This window comes from Brienomyrus brachyistius, unplaced genomic scaffold (assembly GCF_023856365.1).
Source record: "Brienomyrus brachyistius isolate T26 unplaced genomic scaffold, BBRACH_0.4 scaffold110, whole genome shotgun sequence".
NCBI classification, from domain to species: Eukaryota; Metazoa; Chordata; class Actinopteri; order Osteoglossiformes; family Mormyridae; genus Brienomyrus; species Brienomyrus brachyistius.
The window spans coordinates 381183-398712 of NW_026042385.1; the positions used below are offsets into that span (position 1 = coordinate 381183).

At 49.8% G+C, this 17530-nt stretch overlaps 1 protein-coding gene across 1 annotated transcript; it reads right to left on the reverse strand.

Moving 5' to 3' along the window:
- Nucleotides 1-9135: 9135 nt before the first annotated feature.
- Nucleotides 9136-16968, reverse strand: LOC125727680 (nascent polypeptide-associated complex subunit alpha, muscle-specific form-like). Its single transcript, XM_049004558.1, has 2 exons — nucleotides 16664-16968; nucleotides 9136-10391 (listed from the first exon to the last, which is right to left on the reverse strand). The coding sequence occupies exons 1-2, from the start codon at nucleotides 16716-16718 to the stop codon at nucleotides 9136-9138; spliced, it is 1311 nt and encodes a 436-aa protein (XP_048860515.1). The 5' UTR covers nucleotides 16719-16968.
- Nucleotides 16969-17530: the final 562 nt, after the last annotated feature.

A 17530-nucleotide genomic window follows, 5' to 3' on the forward strand; every position in this document is an offset into this window, starting at 1 on the left:
GACCCAGCACATTCAGCAGGCCACTGTTTATCAAAACGTCAGCAATACGTCCCTCACAGCGAGATGGGCCAGGTTTGAAGCAGTTAATGACACACCAGGGGGGGTTTCCTGTTTAAGGCTCTGAAGGGAAGCTGCTGTTGAACCCCCCCCGCCCCACCCACAGAGAGAATCTAGAAATATCCAGCTGTCTAAATAGGTTTTTAAAAAGTAAGTGTTTTGTAAGCTGTGTGCAGCACTGAGGGTCACTGTGTCGGATAAATTGCTGGATAGCAGATAATGATTGTGACTCATGCTAACCAGGTCTTCCTCCAGGCTAACACACCAACCAACTCTCACTCTGTGCTAACACATGAACCAGGTCTCACTCTCATGCTAACATACCAACCTGCTCTTCCTCCAGGCTAACACAGTAGCCAGTTCTCCATCCATGCTAACACACTAGCTGGGGAGTTGTGTAGGCCGAAGTGTTCGGTAATGCAAACTGGAAATCAGAGTCTTTTGAAAACTCACATGTATATGTTCACTGTACACAGTGATTGGTTGTTCGGTTCAGAGGGAGTCAATCGTGAACAGTGGGACTAAACTGAACAAAGTCCATGACTTGCAGCTTCCAGTCATCCCTCCCAGTGAGTTTTGGATCCCAGTCTGTCCCATTAACAGTAAGGATGGACGGATAGTCTGCCATGCTGGATGCACAGCAGTGAATGCGGCAGCGCAGCCCTGCACTGCTGAGACATTGCAAATGCTGGCTGCAAGGCAGCAAGGCGCCCCAATAAAATACATGAGCCGTGGGAAATGACAACGCCGATGTTCCCTGAAGCCGCCAGGCACTTTACACATGGAGATTTTAAACAGCTGCTCATAAATTTTCACAGATTTTGCAGGACCTTAAATCACAGCTTGAAGTCAACACGTCCCCCCCCCCCCCCCATAACCATCTTTAATGTGATGCTAGCAGGGCTGAATCATCCCATACTGCCATGGTTATGCGCAGGCCATTTATCGTCAAGTGTGACTTTCTTTGGATTATTACAGTCTGCGTTGACTAAAATCGACTTGACTGTTCGTCTATAATCGGTGAGCGATTATTCAGCCTGGGGCAGGAACCTGGAGATATAGAACACAAATCCAGACCAGATCGGCACGGGCACATTTCACGTGGGATTGAAGGCCCCTGTGAGCCCCAACCGCCCCCCCAACAGTACTGTATGTTACATATATGATCATCTCCAAGTCACGCTTATGTGCATGAGTTACACTGGCATCGCACAGCTGCACTGGCAAGCCACGCCTATCCCATATTGCCACTGTGAGGCGCTCTGGGTCCCAGGCGTTTGATATTTACCACTCTGGCTCTTAAAGTTATTATTTTGAAGTCATTGGAGTAAGGGCTGGCAGCCGACAGCTGGCCTCAGTTAAAAACGGAGTGCCGCGTTTTATATCTTGTCTAATTATAAAAATTCCATCTCCACAACTGAAGCACGGGCCATATTCACATGTGAGAATGTGGTCGAGGGTCCAGCGCTGCAGGGGTTGGAGCTGCACTCTGATTGGTTCATCCATCGCCTCGTTTGGTTCCTTGAGAATGAGACAGGCTTATAGCCGTCATGTGACTATCGTAAATACTGCCAGGTGGTGTTTCTGTAGACAGGGCTTCTGTCCTCTGTATTAGAGGTTCAGCTTTGGAGGGGTCTTCCTGCCATAACCATTTATGAGCTCTAAGCCCTGATCTCTGCCTCCTGAACACAACGAGCCCCTCGTATAAAAATGGTTCTTAACACCACTGCAAGCTGCCCTTTGCGATCTTCCAGGCAGAGAACAGACACGTTTCATCACAGCTTGCCTTTCCATGCAGGTGAATATGAAAAAAATCTGTCAACAGGACGGTGGACGGGAAGCGCCCGACTTGTTCAAATTTGTCTAAATGCTTTTGGACTCGGGTAAGCATGCATACACACACACTCGCTCAAATACTTCTCTTTAATGCGTCGCATGATTCCTGACTCCCTCCCAGTAAAGCTGAATGAAAGTATTTAGAAGAAAAAAAATTTGACTGACAAGGAAACAGGCTTCTTTTGCCCGTGGGGCGTGTGCTTGGGAGACGTGGGGCACATGCAAGGTACACAAGAAGAGAGATGGAGAGGAAATCGTGAATCGCTGGGTCTGACAATTCCTGACAATTCCTACCTGCCCCCCCCCCCCCCCCCCCCCCGAATGTGAAACACAGACGTCAGTCCCACTCCCCTGTACCCACCCCCCCAATCTCCACTGTGTTTTGCAAATGGGGGGGGGCGTGACCTGCAGTGCCAGTGACTGGGACTGAAAGGAGCTTTCATGTGCTTTACGTGAGTACTGGACTCAGTGAGTCAGGGAGGTTCGCTCCGGGGTCTTGTCAACATGACAGTCTTCACCCTCCGCTGCCATTTAACGTGGCAGAATCCAGAGGAGCTGTCAGCAGTGGGCCCATATCTCCATCAAAACCCGATTCAAAGGCAGCCCCACTCAAGATAAACACTGTGCCCCACCCCCCCCCCCCACCCCTGTACTAAATCACTCCTTTCCTCGCACTCCGTCACTCTCATCCGCACAGACGTGCCTGCTGTTGTGCTTGCTGTCGTTAATCACCCTTTATTGGCCCGTAATAGCCCTGACAGGGTACACGAAGCACTTACCACTGCCGTGTCCTGAAGAGGGGGCGGTCTTCAGAAACAGGAACCTTTCAAGAGACAGACCTTAACAAGCTATGCTGGGTGGGGGGTCATTAAGGTTCTGCTGGCCTCGTCATTAAGCGGGGAGGGGGGGGGCAGCCCGTCCTCTGAGGGCCAGACTCATCGCAAGGCTCGCTTGGTTAAATCGAGTGAGTTATTTTTAATCTCAGAGCACAGTACCCAGCGGTGATCGAGCCAGGATGTGGATGGCAGATGTGAGGACACATCTTTAAAGGAACGCCCCCAGGCCACCAACACTACGCATCCAGCCTCCGACGTTCCGGAAACATGATCCGGATGGGTTCCGTGGCCACAATCTCCGACGGTGGCCCGGGTATTGGAAGCAGATGTCTGTCCAGCGAGCCCGGCAGCCGTCGTAGCCAGAGCCCAGCGGTACCACACCTGGTATGCATGGGCCGACTAGAAAATGACACTAACCAGCTAACCAGCTCTCAACCAGAAAATCATAAGCTGGAAGTACTGTACCATAACGGAATATCCAACACTAATTAATATGCCGCAATACTATCGGCTAATTAACATTATGAATATAAAGTACAGACTCTTGGCCTACACTGTACTAAGATCTTCGGAACAGCTTCTTCATGAAACAAACCCAAAGGCTTTTGGAGAACTAATGTACCTCAACAAGGAATAGAAAGGGTGATTTTTGTTGGGTTACATATAACGATTTCTTGAAGTATCACTGAAGGAAATGGACTGAAACATCTTCACCTGTGTGAGAAGCCTACGATAGAATGACCAAGAATGGGGGGGAGGTCAGAGGTCAGAGGTCAAGGGGGAGGTCGGATGGCCACCTTCAGGCTCAGCTGAGGTGAGAAGGACCCTCTGCTGCATTCCCTAGAGCTACATCACCACATCTCACTCACCAACCGAGTCACAAAACCGAGAAACAACGTTGGGATCAATCTTTCGTGTTGAAGGACACTGGTCGCAACCACCGGCATTTCACGCGAAGCCTTCCTCGCGACAAGACACGGCAGATCTGGCTCCGAGAATCACCCAAAGCGCACATCACAGTCTGGGAACAATGGCAGTTTGCGAGCCAAACTACACAGCGCACCGGCACACAGCGTAATGCTCCTGTTGTAAATGGAGGCCTAGAGATTAGACCCTCTGGCTGTGTGTTGGAACATGTGCAAGTACTGTAAATAACATTTAACGCTTAAATGTGAGGTTTAAATGTGGAATTTCATTCGCTGTAATAGCCATGTAATCACACGGGAGTAATGCTTCAAGCACTAGAAGTTCTTGGAGGAGAGCAGCAGCTGAACTTACGCACAGAAGATCCAAAAATGTCAATAATCGCTTTATCTGTCAAGACAGATCATTATTGTTATTGCTGTGGTTTTTCTTATTGTTTTTATTGCCCCATTTGTGAAAGAAATATGTTTCAATTCCTACCAGTAGTGAAACATTCATTCCCATTCTCTGCCGGTCGACACACTGAAGAGTTCGGAGGAACATGAATCACATTTTCAAAACAGCTTCGTGAGCAAATCCCAGGACAGAAAAAAACATCAACAAACAGCAACATGAACTGGTGAAAAAATTAATATTTAACAGGAAGCGGAGCTGGTGGGGTAGGGGTGGGGGATGGGGGGGGGGAGCTTAAAACATCTGCTGGTGAAGAATTTATTCTCTAAATCACTGTAATTAAATCCAAAATAAAGCGTACTGTACAAGGCAGAGAGGAACCCCTTGTATGTTCAGGGCAGGCTCAAACATGAAGGGGGGGGGGTGAGTGCGGGGGAGGGACAAGCAGAAAGGTAGAGCGAGGGGGAGAGAGGCAGGGGAAAAGGGGGGTGGAAAGGAGGTATATGGACAAAGAGATGGAGGCAATACAAAGAGGGGGGGGTGGGGGAGCACGATAGCCCCACTGAAATGCCTGCTAAGCCTCCTTCAAAGCCAGAACGTTGTTGCAGCTTAGACAGGAATCGCGAGTAAATCTCAGCCTGCGAGGAGCGGGCAGACAAGCAGGGGCTCAGTCACCAAAACCCTGGTGTGTGAGATCCGAGTCTCGCTCATCCCAGACCTTTAACTGCCATCTCCGGGTGGAGGGTGGGGGCTAAGCTCTGTACTGTAGGACGCCCCCGGAAAGTGGTCAAGCCTGCACATCTGCAAAAAAGCTTTAAACTGCGCAAACTGCTCTCTGGTGTTTCCCGACGCCCTAACGGTGTGGGTCCCAGTGGCGGTTCAGAACAGAGGAGCGAAAAAAGCGGGGGAAATGAGAGTGACTCCGCACAGCATCAGACCAGCCCTGTTCTGGGGGCCAGCACTCACTCTGCCTGTTTTAATTCCCCAAGCAGTTAGACCTAAGTTCTATACAGGCTTTCGCTGGTCAGTGTCTCTCAAACTGCCTGGCTTGACCTGTGATCATACAGTCGACCCTCCTGCCTCGTGACTCTCTGAAACCATCTTGGTTTCAGTGTCTCTCAGTGTCGGCATCAGTTATTAATTGGGAAATTTTTCGGGTGGGGGGTTTCCTGGAAGCCGCAGACCACATGCGAGGATGCAGCAAAAAAAGTTCAGTAACTCACAAGTGCATAAAATATACATGCAGTAGCGGTTCGGAAGACAACACGCGTGCTTATGGCAGCCTCCCGTGCGATGTATCGCTGTGATCTTTATCCGTCACACTTCTTGTATCTTTTCACGCCGCTTCAGTCCACTTGCCAAGGGCATCGAATATTTTACGTGGTTTTCCCAGATCGCAGGAGCCCTGTGTTCAGTTTCATTTCAGCTCATCTTATTCCTGTCGGGGTCATGCCCTTAAGTACGGTGTCAGCTTAGGCTAGCCTCTCCCCCAAGGTCCAGCAGCTCTCACCACTGTGCCTGATGGGAATTATAACCCCAGGGCCCACGTGGCTGCCATTTTGTTTTGGGGGGTGGTGACGTTAGTTACAGGGACTCTAAGGCCAAGAACGCAGACGGGGGAGCCGTCGTGTGTCCATGCGCAGGACGGCATTCTGAGGAATTCCTCAGAAAGCGGGCGGCGTGCAGAGACGTCTCCTTTTAATCGAGCCTCAGGAAACATCGCCGCTCTGAGAGAAAGATTAAAAGGAAGAACGAAGCTTCAGATGTTTCTACCTTTAATGTGTTTTTCTTCAGCTTCAAAGGTGTTTCTCGTGTCCTTATTGCTCTTAAAGTGGCAGCAGGCCCTCTGCGACTCTGTAATCCATTCATTTTATTATTTATTTTATCAGTCACAAATCCGAGCTACGGCCATTACTGAACGACAGCGCTTACTAATCAGTCTTTTTGTTTCCTTCATGTGTGTGCTGTTAATTCTCTGACAGGCGTTTTGATTTCGTACATCATAAACGGTGAATTTTTGATGCCGGTTAGGGAGATGACTGGAGTCGTGTTCGCTTGCGAAAACCCTGGAATGTGGCCACGAATGAAACACGTATGCAAGTATTAATGAGTCACGGCCTGGGTTGTTTTTGAACGCCGATAAGATGCATGTGGGATGAGTGGACGGCTTCAAGAGTAACTTCTGCAGAAATTTGTTGGCCCTTATCTGTCTAACCTTTTTGTAAATAAACATTTACATCCCCTGTCATACGCAAACTATTGTGAAAAAGACCCAGTTTAGGTTAAATATTGTGATGCTTGGTTTAAGGCTGAGGCGTCCTCACCAGTGTGTGTGGGGGCTGCAAGCAATAGTATTCTACTATTGCTGCCCCCCCCCCAGTTTAATCACATTCAGGTTTTATCCTCTTTTAAAAGGGGCACTTGGTGCCTGCTGTACGTTCTGTAAGGTCGACTGTCTTCTGGGTAATCAGATGGCTGATTGAGTTTCCATGAAGATAAAAGCAAAAACAAATCTATGTGGGCAATTGCACTACATGGCCCTGTTGGGGGCGGAGCATCAGATAAGGGACATTCCCCGAAAAATCACTGTACAGCCGAATTAAAACACAGGGGAACAGGACACTCAGACACCCAGAGAGGAAGGGATCATGGCCCAGTCCGAGCTCGGACTCCACAGCTAAGTTGAGACTCCCAATCCTGCTATATGATGGATGACGATGGCCACATTGGCAGTGCAGCAGTGATTTACATTTAAATTTATTTATCTAAAGTGAAATACAACTGAGAGAGCAGGATCAGCCAGTCCCTGGAGAATTTGGAGTTAAGGGCCTTGCTCAAGGACCCAATGATGACCCCACTTTGCCAACCCTGGGATTTGAACCAGCAACCTTCCAATCACAGACACAGCATCTTAACCTATTGGGCCATGCAGCACCCCCTAGATGATATAGACAAATGCAGCTGCGTCTCTCACTGCCGAGGGCCGTGCTGTAAATCAGTGCTTGGGATTCCAACTCGGCCACATAGAGTGAGAATTGGCATTTCTTTTAATCCTCCCCCTAAAAGGAGACGAGAGTTTTCTGAAAGGACTGCCGTGATTCGTCTCCCTGGCTTCCATGCCCGCCTCACAGAAATCCCCCTTCGGTCCTCACGCCCAAACCCAAACGCAGGGGTGTAAGTTCACCTCTCTGGCAGGCCAGATGTTTCCTCTCCTCTATCTCCTGAAATGTTTGTCTTAAACGACCTGCAGAGCTTTCCAAGCCTTCATTTAATTTTCAGAGAAAACGGTTCTGACATATGAACGCTCGCTTCTTCGTACGTCGTTCGCAAGCGCTTGATCTAAAAACGGGAAACCCTGAGCTAAAAATGGGGCCTCGGCCCTCAGCTCCCACCCAGGGAGCCTGTTTCCGCCGTTATCTCAGGAAACACCGCGGCGTTCTGACCTACGCGCCTCGCCAGGCACGACCGTCAAGCTGACCCAACCTTTGAGCCACACAGCCGTCAGTAACGGCGCCCAAATGTGCGCTTCTCACAAGCAGCCAGACCGGCTGAGGCAAACAGCCGCATGAGCGTCCTTAAGTGAGCGGAGGGCCCCACTGCTCCCTAACAGCCTCGTCTCTGTCCCCCAAACACAGGACTGAGCACTTATTTTTGTCCAAACAAGGTGAAGTTTCCCGGCTGTGAAGGCCGTTGCCATTTCCTTCCTGTCCCCAGTAACAAACAGCCAGGGGCCCACCCTCAGAGGCGGCCCCCGGGTCCGTCATCAGCATCCAGATGGGCAACCCTTTCGACCGGTTCAACCTCTCGCCAGAAGGCCGCGTGATTGTACCAAAGAGTGCTGCAGAGAGTCTGTTTAATGAAGGGCACATATCAAATTAAGGACCCCTGCTGTGATAATAGCTTTCTCAGGCCTGCAAAAGAATCAACTTCCTTTCATTACGTGACCCCCAAAGATAAACAAAACAAATGAAAAAAAAAATGCGAGGGTTGTTTCTGGGAAGCCATGTAGCCCCCTTTTTATCTGGTAAAGAAAATAAAGCCTCCAAAAACAGTGTATTACACGCAGGCACCGGACTGGCCGGCAAAGGGTCCTGACAACATTGACTGTGGCCGTAACTATTTAAATTCAGCAGCTATCTAACGAGCGCAGGACTGGAAACACAAACATCACACAAAAATACACATAACATTCCAGCAGGATACAAACCCGCTTCTTTTGGAAAATAATGGTACGTTCCATTATATCCTTTCCATGTGAAAACATAAAAATATGTTTGTTTGGGAGGTGAGCCTAGGGGTTAGCCTCGGGTCCTTAATTGTACTTTACTCAGTGGCTCCGTTCACACACCAGTCTGTCATGCCTTCAGCGGCAGACGTCTCAACTATAATGGGCAACAAATCTCAGGTTTCTTGCCACCGCTTGTACATGCCTGGCCATATAAACCGCGAGACCATCGCCGTCAATCCTGCGTAGCCTGCAGCTGGCGTGCCAGGGGTAAACACAAGTCCGCAGTAGCATTTACATCTTGCTGATCTGATACGGGCCGTAAATCATTTGGCACTTGCAGGTTTCACCGCTGCGGACGAGACTCTTGAACGTCCTGAGGGTGAACTGAATTGTGGGGGATTAACCAGACAGGCCAAGCTGCACGGGAAGCCAACCGCGATCAGCCAGTGTCGACAGCGGTAAACAATTACTCTGTAGCAGAGCTGGGTTCGCCACACACAAGCAATATCTCCCACCCACCACCATGACTATTTCCACCAAACTATTCACTGATGTGACAGGAAGTTCCTCCAGCATTGTTTTTCTTGGCTTTGAAGGGACGACCTGGAAAGATGACAGTGCTACATCTAGCCAGGACACCAGAGCTGGAAGCCTCATCGATCAAGGAGTTAGCAAACTGCTAATTACCTAGCTAGTTAATTTGTCACCTTCCATTTCACACAGATGTGGTTCCATACTGAGTAAACACCAGGAGTACAGATTATCCCAGTGCTACAGATTTATTTAATGTATATTTAATGACCGTAATCAGTTAATTTATCTTTAGCGAGTTTTTTTATGGTTAATTTATATTTAACGGCTTTAATTGGTTGGGTGGAGAGTATGGGTCTTACCGTCTTCTTGGAGCTGCTGGAGATGTACAGCCGCTTCTTGCTCCTGCTCCTCGTTGCTGCGGCTGCTTTCCCTGGGTCTGGGTCCCACTGCGCTGGCCGGTGTAAAGGAGGCGATCCTCTGAAGGATGGAGCCGACGGTCTCCCCGGCATCCTGCACCGCATCCGGGCCAGGAGCTGTGGTCGGAGCAGCCGGGCCAGGGGAGAGCTGGACCACTTGGGGCTGTGATACCAGCTTGAGCTGCGGGGTTTGGGCTGGGGAGAGGGGTACAGGAGACTCGCTGATGCTGGGGACGGGTAGGGACCCCGGGGGAGATGGGGGGGCAGCATCCAGGGAGTGGGTGGGAATGACGGGTGTGTTTGAGGGGCTGATCACATTCCCATTGTGCTTAGGGGCTGGTTTTGGTGCCGGGGTAGCTTGAGGGAGTGGAACCTGGGGTTTGGCGACCAGGCTATCAAGGTCCAGAGGGAACTTGCTGAGCCGGGCTGGTTCTTTGGGTTTGGGGGGCTGGGGGCCGGACGAAAATGACGGAACCCTTCCAAGAGGGTTGGAACCCCAAGTAGGAGCCATGCCAGCGTACCTCACTCCCAGCGGGCCCGCATTTCTTCTCCCACTGCTCTCAGAGATCTGGAGGTCCAGGGAAGGCATAGAGCCGTGGTTGATACCTACAGGTTCTGTGGCCAGGTGGGTCGGTGTTTCCACCTCAGAGTGGAAAACGTTGCCATGCGAGGAGAACTTCTTCAGTGCGGGGCTGGCCAGATGCTGCGGCTTATACTCGCTGACCCCTATGGGGCTCTGGGGAGGGCTGGCCAATGAGCTGACCTTGGAGGTGCCTTGGTATTCCAGGCTAGAGGAGGAGCTGTGCAGGCTGTCATTGTCACTTCCCGGGCCAGAGGACAAAAAGCCATTTGGGTTGAACCTGCTCTGGAATGATGACACACGGGTGATTCCAGAACCTGTGTTGCCATTGGCCCGGACCACACCAATGGTCCCGCGGTTAAACGACAGGCTGGTCACCATTTTGCTCTTCATGACTGGACTCTGGGCGGGGCTTGAACCGACGCTGATCCGTGATTGGTAGGAGGGCGGCCCGTGATTAGCCGGTCCTCGGCCATCATTGGCTTTGCTGAGGACCGGACTTGGACTGAAAGGTGAGCTGAGGTTCGAGGAAGGAGAGTAAGCGGGGATCTCGTCCACATCCTCAATGTCGAAGGATCTCTTCAGCGCTGTGAAGACAAAAGGAGCATTTCGTTAACAGCTCATGCTCCTGTATTAACCCACGTTAAGGAAACTATCCAGCCTCTGACGTGATTGCATTCCTGGGTTAAAATTTGATGCACTGTTGCCGTCTAATGATTAAATAATAAAAATGTGATGTCACTGTAGCGATGCTCCTGGCTAAAGGGATCAGAGTCACACTGCTCCACTGGACTCAGGGCCTTTTCACAGCAGCGGCCGTAACCAGTAACTCTGCCCCCCCTCCCTTGGTGGAGGCCGTTTCATCTCTGTCACTGCATACACTGGCCCCATCACCTCCAAAGAGCTCTGACCGCATCCCCCCCCCAGTAGGAGGGGCAGCAGGGGGTGAAGGAGTCACCTGTGAAAACCTGAACTGAATCCGGCTATGAGTTTGTGGTCCATCGCCATGGAGATGGTACAGCATGATACTGGAGATGGCGTTTTGCATTATGTGCAATGGGAAAATCTCGGTTCATACTGCGCTAATTCCCAGTGCTGCACTGAAGATATACAGAGCATCAGTACGATGTCAGATCCATAAATCTGCAGGGGAGGGATCTCCCAGTGCTTGACCTTAGACCTTGTTGCCATTTTAGCAAAAATGTCCCCCATTCTGTAATGCAGTGTTTCCCATCCCTGTCCTCGGGGGCCCACAGACGGTCCACATTTTTGCTCCCTCCCAGCTCCCAGTAATATGGACTGTCTAACAGGGACCAGGGAGGGGGCAAAAACGTGGAGCATCTGAGGGGCCCCAAGGACCAGATTGGGAAACACGGCTGTAGTGTAGTGGTTTGCCTTACCTCTGCTCAGACACAAGACGGAAAAAATAATATTTTGTTGTATTACAAACAGAAGAACCATTCGAGAAAGCGAGAGAGAGCACAGTAACGACGGAGGTTAAACGTTAACTTCTTTCCGAAAGCTCAAACTGGGTGTGGACAGAAAGCACTCAGATGCTTTGTGAAGTTTAAACAGTCCCTAGCATTCATTCGTCATTCCCCTGTAATGTGGGATACATGAAAGCCGGCGTTTCCCAAAGAAAAGGCTGGTTCACCGCCCTCCAGAAGGCAGCCTGATTATGTCTTCAGCAGGCCAGAGATTTTCTGGCAGAGTCATTGTTCCGTTCAGTGCCGCAGCTGCTCTTATCTCCCTTTAACGACCCCGAACGCTTTCAGGGCCATGGAGCAGATATTACCTCGCCGCTTTATTAACTCACAGACCGTCAGGGAGGAACGGTCTGCGCGAGGAGTTCGCAAAGTGGAAAATCAGCGATATGACTCAGAGATGAATAAAACATCAGCAGAGCATGTTATTTTTTTTAATGATTGAACTCGAAGGAAGTTGGGCTGATTCTAACTGGTAGAATCATTACTTAAGCTGTCTGAAGATGAAGCAGTTAGACATTTGAAGTCTTTCTGGGCTTCAGACGGGCGCAGAGGGCATCCTAATTAAACGCAGTGTTGGGATGTCCACGGCTCCCCAATACGGGCGCTGGCAGAGTTGGGGGTGGGGCGGGGGGCCCATGCCCTGAACATGGCAGACCTGCATTCCCCAGCCAAGGGGGGGGCAGCCGACAGCAAACACGGCCTTTCAGCCCTGCGCCATTGTCGGAATCGGCTGCTCTTCCTCCAGCACAAAGACCCGATTCAGCGCTGGAGTGTCCTGGGTCGACGGGTTGGATTACCGCAGCCCGCATGCCGACCCAAGATTCCAGCAGGGGAACAATGTGCCACCCGGAGCACACATGCAATTCTCAGCAGCCAGACAGAGTCCTTTGAATGGGGGGGGTGAGGGATTGGGAGACGTTGTTTGGCATTAGGGTGTGGCTGCTTCATGTGGTCCACTCACTCAAGTGCAACTTTGTACAAAAGGCATGAAAATCAAGCCTATCAGTGGTCACACAGTAAACAGGCCCATGAAGGTGTGGCTTCAACAGGCTGAGGATGTGCCCCCAATCCCACCATGCCTCTCTCAGGCTGCTCTCTTACTCCATCAGGGCACCCATACACTCCTCACTCCCCCCCCCGCCCTACCCAGACTGTGCTTCTGTTATGCAGTCAACCTTCTATTGCACCCACAGTGCGAGGTCTGTACAAATGCAACCTCTCTGCAGGCTGGGACAGATCTGTGAATTTAATGTATGATAAATGCTCATCTGCCTGTGCCCTTCCTGTTCTCTGCCTGTGCACTTCCTGTTCTCTGCCTGTGCCCTTCCTGTTCTCTGCCTGTGCACTTCCTGCTCTCTGCCTGTGCACTTCCTGCTCTCTGCCTGTGCACTTCCTGCTCTCTGCCTGTGCACTTCCTGCTCTCTGCCTGTGCCCTTCGTGTTTTTCTGCCTGTGCACTTCCTGCTCTCTGCCTGTGCACTTCCTGCTCTCTGCCTGTGCACTTCCTATTCTCTGCCTCTACCCATTTATATTCTGCCTGTGCTCAGTCTGCTGTGCTCCTCATAATTTTTCTGAAACAAATGGACATCCTCCAGCTCACTGTTCACACCCAGGCAGCACCCTGAGTTCTCTCTCTGGACAATTAGATGGCAGACGGGCTTATGAAGAATGTACAGTTTGTTTCCTGCCCCAGCATGTGTCCATAGGGGGGCACCCCGGTAACGGCTCCGTAGTGTGGCCGTAAGCAAGCGAGGACTTGTTATCTCAAATGACGCAAAAATGGAGGGAACCTGGTATCAGGTGATGGGCCACACCGGGACATAATTACCACCAAACACGCCGTTGTCCACAGGTTTGGGCTGGTACGGCATCTCAGTTTACAAGTGGCGCCTGGGTTTGTTTGTGGGGGAATCGTAGAAACCAAATGTGAGCTCCTCGACCATACTGCTGTACGAAGCTGGGGCTGCCCCTGGAGATGCAGAGGGTGTCCTTCTCTCACACAGATCTCCTCATTCAGAACGTTTTCATTCAACACGCGTGCAGAGATGAGAACAGATACAGTACCCTAACCTTGCATTCCCACACATGAGCACACTCCTGCACCAGGCCGGCAGCCCAAGTCCTGTGCCGGCCTTGCATAGAGTCAGCTCTTGGAGACATAAGGCTGAAGGACTGTAACTTCTGCCGAAGAGACTGGGTCATTTGACCAGAGCTCCACTTTAACTATTATCTGACACCACCGCTACTTCCAGGCCATGGAAATCAGGAGTTTGTTGCCTGTGGTGAATGGGGGGGGGGGGGGGGTATTTCATACATTACAGCCAGCAGCCCCCCAGGCCAGTTAATGCGGGGGCCCTGGAGTGCGAGTGCCGCAACTCTAATGAGCTCCCCGCCTTGCTGAGCCTCTGGCTTGAGAAATGCATGTCCCCCTGCTGATTTTTGTTTTTTTTTTCTTTGGAGGGGGGGGGTCGGAGCTGTTTCCAGTGGGTGTGCAAGCCTTTGGACGGGCCGTGACTCGCCCCCCAGCCCAGGGCCCGCATTCCTCCCAGGTGTTTCGGTGACGACCCCGTCACCCGGCGGCAGGAATCGCTCACCTGTGGAGACGTGCGGCACATCTGGAACTGAAGTTCTGAGCCAGCGTTTCCGTGACGTTGCCATGGAAATGGCAGCACCATCAACCACCGACCCCCCCCCCATCACCAGCCCGCCCCCCCCAGAAGCCCAGTCAGGCTTTTGTTCTTGTCCGGAGTCTTTGTTGGTTGCCCAAGTGCAAAGAGCTCATATCAGTCTTCTTTTTGAAAAAATAACAGCCCCCCCGGGGGGGACACTCTTCCGAGCCTTCAGACAGCTGAAGTAGGGAAGGTAATGATTTCTTGGTACCACCTTTTACACAATTATACCACAAAGCATTACCTGTGTTTGTTTTCCTGTTTATAGGTAAGAACATAAATGTTGCTCTGTGGTTGGGGACAGGAGGCAGGTGAGTCCGCAGCCCAGAGGCCTGTAATCATCTTGCCCCCTCCCTGCCATTTTCTGGGAAACCACCTGACCTGCTTTTTTTTTTTCCTCACCACAAAAATCCTGGAAACGGAACAGGCATCCCCAGCGCCGAAAAAAAGAGGCAGGTCGCCACGGAGACCCAGGACCAGGGAGTTCCAGCAGCTGAACTTAAGCCAGGGACGTATAAGAATCCTCCCCACCTTTAAGATCAGCTGCCTTCAGCCTCTTGCATAAACTGGAATTGGGGGGGGGGGGGTAGAGGAATGCAGCAAGGGCCTGTCACCCAGATCTCCATTTTGATTTAGTGCCACTTGTCAGCATGACCAGCTGGCTCCTCGCTTTCCAACGTGTGGTCCAGTGGACCCATCAGCGCTGTCACTACAGAGACCATGATTAAGGCCCCTTCAGACACTACATCAATAGAGACCCACAAGATGGGGTTCCCTCTATCGTCCCTGGCTCAGCACCCACCTGGGACCCGCCCCAACCTGTCCTTGAAAGACACTGGGTTCATGTTAAGGACCAGCGACTGTAATGATTTCCTGACAGAGCAGCCAATTGCGTCAAAGTCTTCATACACGTATAAGGACATGCTAAAGGGACCATCACAGGAGGAGTGTTCATTACAGAGTGACCACAGGGTCGCTTTGCCAGTGGGTTCTGACCCCTCTCACTGTCTACAACAAAACATGCATTATACCAGTAACAAGAATTAAGGGTTCAGAAAATGCATTTGACCAGCTAAAGCCATTACTGCAGACAAAGAGAAGATGGCTACTAGAGAAACACAAAGCCCACGTGATAATATTTTATATATGTGCTCCAGCATTTCGACTGATAACACGAAGTGGCATGCTAATGAGAGTGCGGAAACTGAAAATAATATCACAGCTTTCCGGGGAGAAACGTCGTGTTACGTCACTGGCAGAGAGGCGCGACTGAGGGATGCCGTCATCAGATGTGACGCGCTGTCGCCTGCAAGAGCGCTTATTACGTTTGGTATCTCTCCGCTTTCACCTGACCTAGCGGACTATCTGAAATTACAGTCCCTCTCAAGTCCTGTACTGTAAACAAAGTTTCCGATAACCCCCTCAAGCTACAGGTAACATGACAGAAATCGTGAGCTAAAATATGTATACTGTATGCGGCCATACCCTGAGGTTAATCTGAAAAACAGGCCCTAATTACCACTGCAGAGAAAATAAACAAAGAGAAAGACGTACAGTGGGAATGAGGTAGGCTATTCAGACCCGTTAAACTTAACAGGACCTTTAAATTACTCTTGGAAATTGCCCTGCCACTCGTTTTAAGCGCCCTGCTGAAAAGTTTACAGTCTCATAAACAATCAAGCACTTAATGCAATTAATATCTGCGTGCTTTTTTTTTAAGATGAAGTCATGCAGTTTTCCTGCGATTATCCATACATTTCAGTGAGATCGCATTTCTCAAGACCAGCTTGATCTCTCTTTCTTTGCTCTCTTTCTGGGAACTTACAGCTCGCACTTCACCACAAAGATATACGCTTGATTAATTAGCTTTAGGCGATGTTGGGCTTTCGCCAGATTTCGTAGTACATACGAGCACCGGAGATATAAAAAGCTCGAGCACAGATGTATGGAGTCAAAAACACTCACTTCTCGGAAGTCAATTAAACTGCAACTCAAGAATGTAAAACACAGCAAATTCACATTGTATATACAGGATATATGAACCTAGTAACTTAATCTGACCACTCCGGAAAGAGCTAATTAAAATCCATATACTAAGCAGGTACGGTCACAGAAATAGGAATACTGTATCACATAAATTCTGGAAATCAGTATCTAAGCAACTTCTCTTACTTTACTATATTAAAATATATTATTTCAGATTACAAAATGCAGCGCTAAGCAGCAACTTTGCGGGGAAAAAAAACGAGAACTTAATTTTTTGTTTGTAAACTATGTATTGGTATAATGCATGCTTACAGTTGTGCCACTTATAGAAAATCTGTCCAGAAAGCGCTCTCTGTTAGATACCACAATTTTGGACGAAACCAGCAGTACTAGTTGCTTTCTAAAGCCGCATGAGAGGAGTCAGGGGTTTGCTCTGGAGAGCCGCGTCGTCCAGCGTGCATGCCTTCACTAAAGTAGCAGTCGTTACTACGCTCAATCTACAAACCGGACTGACTTAACTAATTTTACGTTAAAACGAGAAACACACGAAATCTGATTGCATTGAGCATGTGTTCATTAAACGGTATATTCACAATCACGCCATGCATAAGAATATATATTTAACAGTAGGTCTATGTATTATGTTTACGCACCATACTCAAGTGAATTATCATTATTTGTTGCTGTTTTTGTTGTCATTTCAGGTATGTATACTTACCTTCGAAATCTGACAATATTCCCTCAAGATGATCATTCACAGAAAGATCTGACATGATCGCTTCGGGTCCAGGAGACTCAAGCTTTGTATTGTTACAAAACTACTTAAGGTCTTTTTCGGGGCAGAAAATAGATTTCTCTTGTAACAAAAAAATCCTCCGGGAATGTTTACAGTCATTAAACCAGGTGCAGGGAGATTTTCCGCTTCTTCCTGCGACCAAAAAAAAAGTTTAGCTTGAGCGAAATGCACGTACAGTCTGAATAGAGGCTGGGCGCCGCGCGTCTCTGCGCTCCGCTCGTGCACGGCGCCTGATAACCCTCCTCCTCGCTTTAGGTAATCTCAGAAAGGGCCCTGCCCCCCTAGGAGATTGGCTGGGTGATCCCGATGCAGGCTTCACCTACCCCTTTTGAACACCCACCTAAGTTTTACTAACACCATCCACTCGAACTCCTACAACTGACAACACAAATTATGACACGATCGGCACAATTAACTTCTGACGGGTGAATATTTGCCGTCATTGCTACTTCCTACACCGAAGATCCTATAGCTGCTGCATTTACCAACACTTGCACGTCATTAAAACTGAAATGCATTCTAAAGACAGCCTTCGAAAGTTAATGATAGAGTTGCACTGGCTTCTAATGGCCATAATACTTTTAGTATTTTGAGGAATGGTGAGTCAACAGCGAGGTGTTTGATGTTGTCTGGATGATCTGAGTTATGGCGGATGTCTGCACAGCCCCGTACCTGGTAGGGTGAGACTGACGCTGTCTCCTGTGCTCAAATCCCACGCCTCTGATGTTGAGCTTTCAATCCTGTCGGCTCTTTCCTGAGCCTTTCCCACCACCTCCCATATATTTCCTG